The 13,774-nt window shown below is 46.2% G+C and overlaps 1 protein-coding gene across 1 annotated transcript; it reads left to right on the top strand.

Annotated features, from left to right (window-relative positions):
- The first annotated feature begins 627 nt into the window (after positions 1 to 627).
- On the top strand, positions 628 to 12,777 carry SNRPB (small nuclear ribonucleoprotein polypeptides B and B1). The gene is made up of 7 exons (XM_063425422.1): positions 628 to 741; positions 3,743 to 3,894; positions 4,159 to 4,270; positions 4,670 to 4,822; positions 5,017 to 5,155; positions 5,350 to 5,475; positions 12,613 to 12,777. The coding sequence occupies exons 1-7, from the start codon at positions 739 to 741 to the stop codon at positions 12,648 to 12,650; spliced, it is 723 nt and encodes a 240-aa protein (XP_063281492.1). The 5' UTR covers positions 628 to 738; the 3' UTR covers positions 12,651 to 12,777.
- Positions 12,778 to 13,774: the final 997 nt, after the last annotated feature.

Here is a 13,774-nt window from a genome sequence, read left to right as displayed (position 1 = left end):
AAAATGCAGAGACAAATTAGTCCCTACTTTGTCTCAGTATATATTTTGACTGGGTTGGGATTTCACTGAAATTCTAACACTCACTATGAGTATTTATAAAAATGTTTAGCTTCATGAAATACTCATTTTGCATGAAAGGGCAGGGGGGGACGAAAGGGCAGGGGGGGACGGGAGGGGAGGGGGGGCAGTGCTGCTTTAAGGCCAAAGTAGCCGAACCAGAAACATAGCTAATTTAGAGAATTTTTTCAATCTGATTATTTTACTTTACATTTGAAATTCACTTTGAATTCACATTTTAATGGATAACCCTGTAAATCTTTAATACATTTTTAATAAAAAAAAAAAAAAAAAGAAAGGAGCATCACATGAAAATTGGACAAGACTAGTGACATGCAAATCTTAATGTTTTATTTGATTGTGTTTTATTTCAGAGAAGTGATGTATCTGTTTCCCTTTTATGTACATCACACCTTTAGGTGTTGCTTTTACACATCCACAGTGTTTGTTTTGTTTTTTAAAAGCCCTTTGGCTGCAGTTACCCTTTCCGACCTGCAGAGGTCACTGCCTCTAAAAACGAGCTGAAACCAACAAAGTCTCGTCTCGGATGCGTTTACCTTTAATTAGTTCCGGTTCAGACTAGCTCTTCCGGTATTTAGGCCGCCGCTGGAGTGAATCTCCCAGGCGCAATTTTTTTGTTTCCCGAATCGGCTGTGTATCCGCAGCATCCTCGGTGCAGCCATGGTAAGTAATGGGGGGATTGTTAGTGGGGGTTGTGCTTGTTGTTGGGCAGCCTGTATTTGTTGACTGAGGTTATTCCATGTTTAGGAATTCAGCTTAGAGGGCAATGTTACAGGGACCATGGATTCCCTCCAGAATGCACGGTCTGTGCATGTGATAAACAAAGCCTGTATATACGGCCCGGCTGGCCTCCAAGCAGGAGCGGGTGTTGGGGGAAGCTTAGCCCTGACTTTAACACGATTTATTATCTCTGCTTTCTAGTGATCTCTGGGTTCAAACTTGATTTACCAACACGAAGATAACTGGAGGCTATTAGCTGACTGTTACTATCAACTAATGTTTATTAGGCATGCTGAAATGTAGGGCTCAGTGGCATATAGACAAATACTTTTTAATATATTCAAATTCAGATACTTCTACCTTCACCTATAAGTTATAGGTAAAGGTATAAGTACCTGAATTAATATATTGAAATAATAATAAAAAAATAATCTAAATTGTATCCTATGCTTCACCTTACTGCTGCAAGTGTTCAAAGTATTAAGTGTCTGTCCACACTGCATATACTGATTTTTGAGCTATAACTTCTAAACGGTGTCCTTACAGAGTTCTCCCTGCTACACACATCTGCAACAGGAGAGCTTTTTTTTTTTTTTTTTTGCCAGAGATTGTAACTCTCTTGCAGCGGTAGTAGAGCCAGGGAGTGGACACCAGGAAAGAATGCAAACCGTTTTGATGGTTTGCAACGGGCAGGCGCTGGGACACTCCCTGTGTCAGGACAGCTACAGTGCTTTTGAGTGATCATGTTTAGAGTGTTCCTTTTTAAAGGGACACTAGAGTCATCAGAACTACAGCGTAATGTAGTTCTGGTGAGTATAGTATGTAGTTTGTTAAAGGACCACTATAGTGCCAGGAAAACATACTTGTTTTCCTGGTACTATAGGGTGTCTAGGTCCCACCCACCCTTAGGGTCCCCCTCCTGCTGGGCTCTAGGGTGAGGAAGGGGTTAAACACATACCTTTTCTCTACTGCCGGGCTCCCTTAGCGGTGGGGACTCTCTGCCTCCTTTTCTGTCATCGGCTGCATGCGTGGCTTGAGCCGCACGCAGTCAGTCCATAGGAAAGCATTCTCAACTGTGAAAATCGGTGAGAAGTGCCTCTAGCGGTTGTCAATGAGACAGCCACTAGAGGCTGGATGAACCCATAGGTAAACATAGCCGTTTCTCTGAAACGGCTATGTTTACAGCAGGCAGGGTTAACCCTTGAGGGACATGGCACCCAGACCACATAATTGAGCTGCCTATAGTGGTCCTTTAAAAGAGAAAAGGCAGTGTTTACACTGCTTCCTAGGGACAACTCCAGTGGTAGTCACTCAGATGGCCACTAGAGGTCTATTCTGGGTGAGTGCTGCACAGTGTGGAGATGCTGAACACTTTTATAATGGATGTGCTGTTTTCAAAGAATGAGAAGATGCTGATTGGCCAGGGTGTTTGGCTCTGCTCCATGCCATGCATTCCTGGCTCAGATCATCAATGACAGCCACATACCGTGTTTCTCCGAAAATAAGACCGGGTCTTATATTAATTTTAGTCACACAAAACACACTAGGGCTTATTTTCAGGGTAGGGCTTATTTATTTACGTTACCGGTATGTACATTGAACCCCCCCTTTAATTAATCCACCCCCTCTAATTAATCCACCCCCCTTTAATAAATCCACCCCCCTCTAATTAATCCACCCCCCTTTAATTAATCCACCCCCCCTCTTTAATAAATCCACCCGCTCTAATTAATCCACCCCCTTTAATTAATCCACACCCCCCTCTAATTAATCCACCACCCCTTTAATTAATCCACCCCCCTTTAATTAATTCACCCTCTTTCTAATTAATCCACCCCTCTAATTAATCCACACACCCCCTCTAATTAATCCACACACCCCATCTAATTAATCCACACCCCCCTCTAATTAATCCACACCCCCCTCTAATTAATCCACACCCCCCTCTAATTAATCCACACACACCCTCTAATGAATCCACAACCCCCCTCTAATTAATCCACAACCCCCCTCTAATTAATCCACAACCCCCCTCTAATTAATCCACAACCCCCTCTAATTAATCCACAACCCCCTCTAATTAATCCACAACCCCCTCTAATTAATCCACAACCCCCTCTAATTAATCCACAACCCCCTCTAATTAATCCACACCCCCTCTAATTAATTCACATCCCCCCTCTAATTAATTCACCCCCCTTTAATTAATCCACCACCCCTTTAATTAATCCACCACCCCTTTAATTAATCCACCCTCCCTTTAATTAATTCACCCCCCTTTAATTAATTCACCCTCCCCTTTAATTAATTCACCCCCCCTTTAATTAATTCACCCCCCCCTTTAATTAATTAAGTCCCAGACATAAAATACCGGTATCTACTCACAGTTCAAAGAGTCCGACCACTGGGTGCCTCACCGCCCGGAATGGATCCTTCCGCTGAAGATCCGTGAAGGCAGACTGACGGCGCTGCGCACGTCGTCATCACGCTGCGCACGTTATCATCACGCTGCGCGATGCCGCGGCCCGCAACGCTCCTCCCCCTCCTCCTCATAGAAGAAGGAAGTCCCGCCGGGCCGCAAAGGTAAAATGCCTAGGTCTTATTTTCGGGGTAGGGCTTATATTGCAGCCCACCCCGAAAATTCAGCTAGGGCTTATTTTCGGGGTAGGTCTTATTTTCGGGGAAACACGGTAGGTGGATTGGGGCAGAGCCGGCGCTGGGTTAAAGGTATGTTTGTGCCTTATTTAAGGGGCACAAAGGTTTCCACGTTTGTGTTCCTGAACCTATAGTGTTACTTTATGTAAACACTGGGGAAAATACTGACACATCTGTATGGACTACTTGTGATGTGGGCTTGGTGGTCCAGTGACATGTAACTTGTAATGTTCATTTTATGTTGTATAACATTTGGGCTGATCTTTGAAATCTGGTGTTTATCTTTCAGACGGTGGGAAAAAGCAGCAAGATGCTGCAGCACATTGATTTCAGGATGCGCTGTATCCTTCAAGATGGACGCATCTTTATTGGAACCTTTAAAGCTTTTGACAAACACATGAACCTCATCCTCTGTGATTGTGATGAATTTAGAAAGATTAAGTAAGTATCTAAAGATTAACTAAAATCTAATTACATTTTTCAGAGTTATGGAAAAGAGACCAATAAACCATAACATTCAAACCCCTGTTTAAAATGTACAAAGTTATGCACTATATATGAAAAAAGACCCAAGGCAGTGAAGCTTCTTGGCCTACAAAGAGACTGTTTACAATATTAGTAACTTATGGCACACAATCCCCCTTGTTTCTTTTCCCTGTCTTTCCTTCTACACAAAGTTCTTGAATCTCTAACTTTATTTTTCAGGCCCAAGAACTCTAAACAGCCAGAACGTGAGGAGAAAAGGGTTCTTGGACTGGTTTTACTACGCGGAGAAAACTTGGTATCCATGACTGTAGAAGGACCCCCACCAAAAGATGTATGTATAAAAAAACAAAAAACGAAATTCGTTAAACATTTTGCAGTAATCTTGCATGAAAAGCTGAAGCCTTTTGGTTTATCCAGCTGGTAAATTTGAAATTAACTTGCTATCCCACTGTACAGCGCTATGGCATTTGCTGGTGATACGTTATTAATAAAATGAGTGCCAGAAAATTACAAAATTAATAAAATGAGTGCCAATAAATCGTGTATCCTTGTAATAAACTTGTTTGCTTTCTCAAACTGCAACTTACACAGTAGGACATGGACACTGAACCCGACCACTTCATTGAGCTGAAGTGGTCTTGGTGACTTTAGTTTTCCTTGCTCTTTACTAGAGCTTCAAAAGCCAAGAAATTAAAGCTGACTTAATTTTAATTTTATTTTTTTATTTTAGACTGGCATTGCAAGAGTACCACTTGCAGGAGCTGCAGGTGGACCTGGTGTAGGCAGAGCAGCTGGGAGAGGTGTGCCTGCTGGTGCTCCTATGCCTCAAGCACCTGCTGGATTGGCAGGACCTGTCCGTGGTGTGGGAGGACCTTCGCAACAGGTAAATCGAGCTTTTCGATATCCAGTAGCATAGAAATTTTGGGTGAACTAACCCAAAGTCAGTCTGATGGTATGGGGATACAGAACACTTAATGCAGTATGTGAGTTACATAGAGCTCTACAAATGAATCTTAGTGTAAGTGTCATGTATGTCAACATTACACATTAATAGTTTGATGGCCTTCCTCTTTCCAGGTGATGACTCCTCAGAGCCGTGGAAACGTTGCAGCTGCTGCAGCAGCTACAGCTAGTATTGCGGGTGCTCCAACACAATATACTCCAGGTGGTCGTGGAGGGCCCCCACCTCCCATGGGAAGAGGAGCACCACCTCCAGGTAACAAGAAACAAAGATTTAACTTTACAACAAAATCTGGACCAGTGATGACAATGTGCTTGCCTGATGTATTTGATGAACTTGCAGGATTACCCTGAGGTCCATTTGACACTTCTGTTTTTGTTTTTCAATTTGACACTTCTGTTTTTCTTCATGAATGTTGTCATTTACACAATTCATTTATCACCTCAAAGGTATGATGGGACCACCACCAGGCATGAGACCACCAATGGGCCCGCCCATGGGTATGCCTCCAGGCAGAGGAGGACCCATGGGAATGCCACCCCCTGGTATGAGGCCTCCCCCACCTGGCATGCGAGGTAAATATCGTTTATAGTAATGTGACTAACTGTTCTATGTAAACCACGTGTTTTTTTTGGTTTTTTTTTTTTTTTTTTTTTTTTATATAAACACGGTGAATGCGATAACTACACAGTAACTTCTGACCACAAAGCTCCACATGTGGCATGTTCACCCGTAACCCCCTTAAGGATTGTTAAAGTTAAACCGTATAAAGTACTTGGATCATATGTGTATATATCAAAGTACTTTAATATGCATCATTGTTAAAAGTGTATTTTAAGTTTAATATATTGCATAGCATAATATTTTATATATAATTCAATTGAGAAATAAAAACAAACTAAAAAAAATATATACCTGTTTAATTTTGTTCCAACGATACTTTATTATACATATATTCAAATCAAAATGCAATTAGAACAATGTTATAAAAATACATCACTTTTATATATAGCTACATATAATTTTACATTTCATTAGTTTGAGGGACCTGTCTGACAACCCAAAGAATTTGGTTCTCAAGCCCTCTAACTTTCCCAGGAGACTTTGAACACAAATGTGTTTCAAAACCGTAAAACATCACAACAATTATATTGTCTGTGAAAGTGCATATTTTTTAGTTTTTTTTTTTTTTCCCCACCCAAACGGCACTTTCACAGACTATATATTCATTTTTTTTTTGTAATTCTTTATTTTTTTCGAATGGTACAGTCAATTAATACAAGAATTTGTAGTATAGACAATTTGCAGGCTCATGCAAGAGCCGTGTCTCAGGTGTTACAACAGTAGATTATACACAATAGCTGAGTTTTAACAATGTCTAGTGCCAGGCACAGGTCGTGTTACCATTCTATCCAGTTTTTATGTAACTATATAACTTTGTTGGTTAATCCAACAGGGTAGGTTAAAACTGTGGGTGTTGTAAGAAAACGATATCAAGGTCTGGGGTTTGCGTAACCTGTTCCCTTCTGTGTACATGGAACTGAGGGGCTTAGTAGAGGAGCTCCATATGTCATGGCTTACAGTGGGTGGGTCATAGTCCCGTCAGTCCCAGGGGTTAGCGGGTATAGTCTTAGGATGGGGAGCGGGACAGGGTAAGTAGGGATGTCTCTACGGTTTATTAGTCCAAGTAGTTTGCTTTTTGGGGGGGGGGGGGGTTCCGGGGATCAGGATGGTTAGGCAGGGGGGTATCCGGCCTTTGACCCCTCGGCCCGCGTGACCATGCCCACAGCGCCCCTCAACAGCAGTCCACTCGCGGGCCGTTGGTGGCCACGTCTCGGGTGTCTTACCCTTGTGTGGCTTCGAATGGCGGCTTATGCCGTCCTGTTTGACAGATATGATTTCCAAGGGAACCACCTAAGAGCACACTTGTCGGAGCGCCCCTGCAGGGAAGCGGTCATGATCTCCATGTCATAGATGGTTTCGACTCTATCCACCCATTGTTGGAATGTGGGGACCGATGTGCGTTTCCAATGTAGTGGTATAAGGGTTTTCGCTGCTGTAAGTGAATGGTGAGGGAATTTTTGTATGTGCATATTGGTATGGGTGTGTGGTGTAGGAGCATCTGTAGGGGGATGTCTGAGCCTGTAATCTCCCTGATCTTTGAGTGGATCATCTGCCAGTATGGTTTGATGTGCCGGCATGTCCACCATATGTGTATGTGGGTACCCCGTTCGGATCCACATCTCCAGCATTCCCCTGTGTCGGAGACTCGCATGCGTCTGAGGTCTTCCGGTGTTTGGTACCATCGGGTCAATACTTTGTAGTTTGTTTCCTGGAACTTTGAACTTACGGAGCATTTGTGTGTGAGTTGGTATATTTTCACCCACTCCTGCTCCGTAAGTTGGGTTTCGGTCTCTTCTTCCCACTTGCTAACATAGGCTGGCCTGCCCTTGTCCTCCGACTCCTGAAGTATACTGTACATCCGGGAGATCCCGTGTTCGATGTGTGTCCTGTTTGTGCACATTCGTTCAAATTCAGTGAGTTGCCTGTTGAGTTGGGTTTTACCGGGCAGTAATGTATAATATCTCTTCACCTGGTGGTAGTGAAACGCGTCCAGTAGTGTGGGGAGTCGTCCTTCCATCAGGTCCATCAGTGGCCAGAGTGCATTTCCCGTGCACCATTGCCGCGTGTAGATCCAGTTTGACCTTTGGATGTTTTTGAAGGTTGCGGGGGGGAGGCCTCCTGCCAGGTTGGGGTTATAGGTGATTGGGGTGAGGGGGTTTGGGGTGGTCGTCAATTGACGGGTGTATCTAAGAGAGCACCAAGTTTTGAGTGTGGCATCAATGATGGGGTTGCCCGTCTGTAGTTCGGTGTAGGTTAGTCTTCCCAGCCAGAGTCTGGACGGGATGGTACCTGGGTGCTGTGTCGTCTCCATCTGTACCCATCGTCTGGGGCTAGGGTGGGCGTGCCAGTCTACTATTCTATGTAAGTGGGTTGCTTGATGGTAGGCGAGGAGGGAGGGCAACCCCACCCCCCCCGGCAGCTTTGGGGCGTTCTAGTGTGGTCTTGCGGAGTCGGGTCGGTCTCTGATTCCATACGAATCTTCGGATGGCCGTCTCCGCCGACCGGAAAAAGGCTCCAGGGATCCTTGTTGGCAGGGTTGCGAATAAGTAGAGCAGCCGAGGCAGGATATTCATCTTAACCGCATTAATGCGACCGAACCACGATATGTAGAGACCCGTCCAGCGCGCCAGGTCTTGTTGTATGGACACCAGGATGGGGAGGAAGTTCAGTGGGTATAGTTGTGATGGATCTTTCGGCAGCCAGGTGCCCAGGTAGCGAAGTTTGGATGTGCACCAAGAGAACGTGAATTGGGAGCTGAGTCAGGCTTCGAGGTCCTCATCTCTTGATATTGTCATGGCTTCGGATTTGTCGATGTTTAGCTTCAGATCGGAGAGTCGTCCGTAGGTCTCAAATGCCCGCAGTAGGTTGGGGACAGATATTAGTGGCTGTTCTAGAAAGAAGAGCATATCGTCGGCGTATGCCGCCACCCGATGTTCCTCTCCGCCCACTTGGACCCCCGCTATACCCCCGTCCTGTCTGACCGCCTCCAGGAACGGTTCCAGGGTGAGGGCAAACAGGAGAGGGGACAGGGGGCATCCCTGTCGTGTGCCGTTACTGATAGGGAATGCCTTTGTCAAGGCTCCATTGATTCTGATCCTCGCAGTCGGGGTGGTATAAAGCGCGGAGACCCAAGAGCGCATGTGTGGTCCAAGGCCCATATGCCGCAACGTTTCGGCCATAAACCTCCAGTTCACCCTGTCGAATGCCTTTTCGGCGTCTGTTGATATGAGTACCGTCGCTCTGTTGGACTTCCTGGCGACGTGAATGACATTAAGGGCTCGTATGGTGTCATCCCTGGCTTCTCTTCCTGGGATAAAGCCCACCTGGTCCGGGTGGACCAGGTCAGGCATTATTCGTGCCAGCCTCAGGGAAAGGGCCTTGGTGAATAATTTCAGGTCGGCATTCAATAGCGAGATAGGCCTGTAGTTAGCACAGATGGTGGGGTCCTTGCCCTCCTTGGGAATGACCGTGACTGTCGCCGCCAGGGAGTCCGTGGGGAAGCTCCCACCATCTCTTATGGAGTTAAGGCCCGTGAGGAGTCTCGGTAGGAGTATGTCCTGGAACGATCGCAAGTATGTGAGCGGGAGACCGTCCGGGCCCGGAGCTCGGTGCGTTTTTGAGCATTTTAGTGCCAGGGTCAATTCCTCCAGTGACAGGGGGCTGTCCAGGTCTTCTGCGATTTCGGGAGTTATCTTGCGGGTGATGTGTTTCGATAGGTAGTTTGTTATATTCTGGAGTTGGGTCCGACTCGGGGCGTCCTGTGAGGGCGGATTAAGGTTGTAAAGGTCTGTATAGTAGGATCTGAAGGCTTCCATGATTCCTTTGGGCATGCTGGTGTGGGTGCCCGCCCGTGTCTGAAGCTTGTGTATGTGTTGGGCCCTCCTCTTGGTTCGGAGCATTTGTGTCAAGAGTCTCCCGCTCTTATTGGAGAACTCGTAGAAGAACCTGGATGATTTCCTCAGTATGTGTAGGTGTTCCTGAGCGAGGAGGTCTCTAAGCTCCCTTCGGGTCTCTGTTAGCTGGAGATAGGTGGTGTTGTCTAACGTCTGTTTGTGGGTGCATTCCAGGTCTGCGATCCGTTTTGTCAGGTCTGTGGTGCGGCGTGTCTTTTCCCTCTTGCGGTGGGTGCATTTGGATATAAAGTGCCCCCGGACTACACATTTATGTGCTTCCCACAGAGTCAGCGGGGGCATGTCAGGGGTCTCGTTAAGTTCAAAGTATTGAGTGATGGTCTGGTGTGCCTCGGTACGGATCACCAGATCCGCCAGGATGGACTCGTTGAGTTTCCATTGGCGTTCCGATGGTTTAAAAAGGGGGGAGTTGATTTGCATCATTGTAGGGGCATGATCAGACTGGCAAGCCTGCTATTAACTGTGGTAGCGGCGGGAGGCCCTCCAGGTCATAGGGGTGCGGTGGGTGTGTTTCCCTACATTGCTTATTCGTAGTGTACTGAGTCATGGGCCTTCTCGTACCCCTTGGTCCCCCGCCCTATGTCAATGCCTAACCATAATACATGATCACAGGGTTTCATAGTCGTAAGTAGGCTCATCTGTTCTAATCCAGGCCATTTTAGTGCGTATCGTCTGAGTTTTTGTGTCTGGGTGACCCATTCTTAATTAATCTTGGCCATGGATCAGTCTAGCCGTTAAGGCTGACGTGAGCTGCGCGCCTTAGGGCCTAGTACCCGCGGGTCGCCTTGTATAAGGTTGAACGGCTGCGAGCACCGAGTGTCTCATGTTAGGTCCTTTGGGGAGAGTTCAGGGTCTGGCTAGATCATCGAGCAGTTCCGGACTCAACGGCCCTGTCGGGTTTGGGCAGCAATGTCCCCTCAGCTTGGTGACAACCAATAACCCCGGGTGGAATCCCCATCCCCCTCCATGGGCCCTTCCCCCCCCCCCAACCTATGCTGGTTCCCCCTTATCGGTGCTATTACTGTGAGGGGGTAGTCTCCATCTCGGTGCCGCCATGGACTCCCTTCTTCGCATACCCTCTCCCCTCCCAAGTGGGCATAAATCCCGGGCCTGTGTATGAATGGCGGGGGTGGAGTGTGTATGTAGTGCATACCAGTTCGGATGGAGTCTGCTTCACATGGTGTAACTGGGCTTTTACGGCAAGGGGGGCAGGTGTTGGGCAGGTTCATCTCCGCTTATGGTGCAGGGATCCGGCGTCTCGTGGTGTAGTAACAGCCCGGGGTCAGTGCAAAGTGGTTTCTCGTTTATTCCTCCGGAACTACAGGGCCGCCCCGTCTCGGGCGCGGGCTTGTGTGGTCATCAAAAAGATTCTCCGCCGGGATGGTGGGTCCAGTGGGGCGAGTCGGTGGGTAGTCCAATATCCAGTTTGGGATCGTCATGGGTGGTAGGCCAACGGCCCGTAGAAATCGGGGAGTGTCGTTAGGCCATCTCATAATATGCCATTGCCCGTCCACTCTAGCTTGTAGGCTAAATGGGAACCCCCATTTGTATGGGATCCTCTTCTCCCGCAGGAGGCTGGTTACGGATTTCAGTGCTCGTCGGGCATCCAAAGTGAGCGTGGATAAGTCCTGGTATAGGGATATTTGGGCTTCCCTGTATCTGATGGTGTGTTGCGATCTGGCAGCCCTCATGATGGTTTCTTTCAGTTGAAAGGACTGCAAGCAGCAGATTAGGTCCCTGGGCAAGCCATCTCTGCGTGGGGCCCTCAATGCTCTGTGGGCTCTTTCCAGGCCGAAGTCTGCTGGGGCCTCTCCCCCTAGGATATGGGAGAACAGGCCTGTCAGGAGCTCATGGGGTGTCTCCCCCTCGGATTCCGGTAGGCCGCGCACCCGGATGTTATTGCGGCGCCCTCGGTTATCAAGGTCCTCCGTTTGTCGTCTGAGGTCTAGGAGCATGTTACCTTGCCTCGACGTTGCTAGATCAGCTGCCTGCGAGTGATTGGTGGTGTGCAAGCGGTGTTCCTCCAGGGCGTCCACCCTCGTCTCCAAGGCCGCAAGATCCCTCCGAACTGCCGTGATTTCCTCTCGGATCGCGGTGCGGAGCTCCGCAACAAGGTCTGCTTTGTCTTTGCGTGTGAGCATATTTGCTGATATGGCTGCGAGGTCTGCGGACAGCTGGGAAAGGGCATCTCCCCTTGGGGAGCTCCTTGTGGAGTCTGCCGGACTGCTAGGTCCCGGTGATGAGGGCGCCATCTTGCCTTCGTCGCGTGGTCTCCCCAGGGTGAGCGGGGTAGAGAGTCATCCATCGGGCCCGGTGTTTGGGTCCCGTGTGTGTGCGGAGGTTTGGGGGTGGCCCCTCGTTTGGTTCTCCCCATAAAGTCTGCAATTTTCGCTGCGTTTTATCGGGCTTTGGCGGGTTGGGGCCTAGGAGCTCTGGTCTCCTGCGTCCTACTCCATCGGCAGCCAAGCCACGCCCCCCTATATTTTTTTTTTACTGTTTTGAAACCCTATTTGTGTTCAGCAAGGTCTCCCAAGTAAAACTTTTTTTTTCATTTTTTTTTTTTTTCCATGTACAGGTTTTATGGTGTTTTGGAAAGTTAGTCTAATATAAGGCTTGCATTTTCACATTGAAAATAGCCAGATTTGGTTATGTTGCTTTGAGACTGTATGGTTGCCTAGGAATGAGAACTACCCTGAGAATGGCATACCATTTGCAAAAGTAGACACCAAAGGTATTGCAAGTGGGTTATGTCCTTTTTTTTTTTTTTTTTTTTTTTTTTTTTTTAGCTACTTTTTGTGGCCAAAATTAGCATTCAATTTTTTTTAAAAAAGCCATGCAGAACTAAACTCATTTCTCACTTTAATATTTTATTCATATTAAATTGATATGTGACATGAAAGCACTGTTTCACCTGAGTAAAATGATCATATATAATACATGTGGGTGCACTTAATATGAAAGAGGTAAATTACAGTTGAACAGATGTATATAGCGCAAATTCAGTCTTGTTTTGACCTGAACACATACAACTGCCTCAGTCCTTAAGGGGATAATTGCTTTATATTTGGTATATAAAAGTTTACATTTAGTGGATTGACCAATCCTGAAATTGTTCAAACAGTCTTATAAATCTTGTATTTCTAACAAATCTCAATCTTATCTGAATGTATTTTACAGGACCCCCACCACCAGGAATGAGGCCAACAAGACCTTGAGACCTGCTTTGCGTACACATCAATGTAAAGTTTTTCTGTGCATCACAGGACAGTTCTGATTCAATGTTTGTAACTTTTTATTTTCTTTTCTTTTGTAAATGAGTTTTTAATAAACTTTAAAATCTTATTTGTGTGAACTGCTCATTTTTAACTCTGCTGACTGGCAGGGAGGTGTACCAAAGTTAATTTATATAAAGATCTCAAAGTACTAACAAACTTCAAGTTGCACTCCACTGCTCAAATACAAACTCTAAAAACTGTTTAGTTGATATAGCACAAATTAAAGTTGGGGTTTGCCCGTTCCCACCCCCCATGCATTGGAGGTATGATTAAACTGCTTTCAAATGCCACAGTTCTGTTTCCTCTGCACATTCCAGGCCAGACTTTCTGTGGCTGTCGAATCCATTTCCCAATGCATTGATCATCCTTGGTGAGGCAGGTGCTCTGTGCAACTGCTGCCTTTGTTTAACTTGGTGAAACAAACCAGGAAGTAACCAGTTTAAACCCAAAGTTGCCTTCAAGTGGTAATTTCAGCTGTCATTTTCAGGAAGTGTAGAGTACCTTTGCAAAATGACCGCTATCAAACCAATCGGTGACTTCCCATTCACAAAACTGGTTTGGAAAAGCTTTCCTGAGATTGCAGGTGGAAACAGCTTTGAGGTTAAACTGCTTGAAGACTTTCCGGTAAGAGTGCTGTCTGGCACATAAATCCCTAAATGTGCACTTACTAGAGCAAAGTTAATGAAGCATTTTCTCACCAGCAAAGTGAGGTCTCCTATTGTGGAGATACTTCAGTCTCTCGACTTTAATGAGTGAAGCTACCATCATTCAGTAAAGTCTACCGGGGTACTGTATGTCATGAGCGAGCAGTCCCTAGAGATCTATACCACAATGTTGGTGACAAAGTTGTGGTTTGTCACAATTGTAGTTTTAGTGTGTCTGCTGGAGGGGGGGGGGGGGGTTATTCTCAAAAGTGAATACTCCAGGTCTTAATGGGAAGTAATCTTAGGGCAAATATGTAAATACGTTTGAATGTAACGTATGAGCTATGCATGTGATCGATCTGCTGAAGTTTTTTGTGTTTTTTTTTTTTTTGTGGGGGGGGGGCATGTATTTGCTTTATT

The sequence above is a fragment of the Pelobates fuscus genome, chromosome 6 (assembly GCF_036172605.1).
Source record: "Pelobates fuscus isolate aPelFus1 chromosome 6, aPelFus1.pri, whole genome shotgun sequence".
NCBI lineage: Eukaryota > Metazoa > Chordata > Amphibia > Anura > Pelobatidae > Pelobates > Pelobates fuscus.
Note: the sequence above shows the minus strand (reverse complement) of the source record. Positions and strands in the feature narration are given on the sequence as shown.

Bases quoted from the DNA above. Each gene is read 5' to 3' on its own strand.
- SNRPB (XM_063425422.1), top strand. The intron at 4,271-4,669 runs GTATGTATAAAA...TTTTTATTTTAG, and splicing joins AAGGACCCCCACCAAAAGAT to ACTGGCATTGCAAGAGTACC. The intron at 5,476-12,612 runs GTAAATATCGTT...TGTATTTTACAG, and splicing joins TCCCCCACCTGGCATGCGAG to GACCCCCACCACCAGGAATG.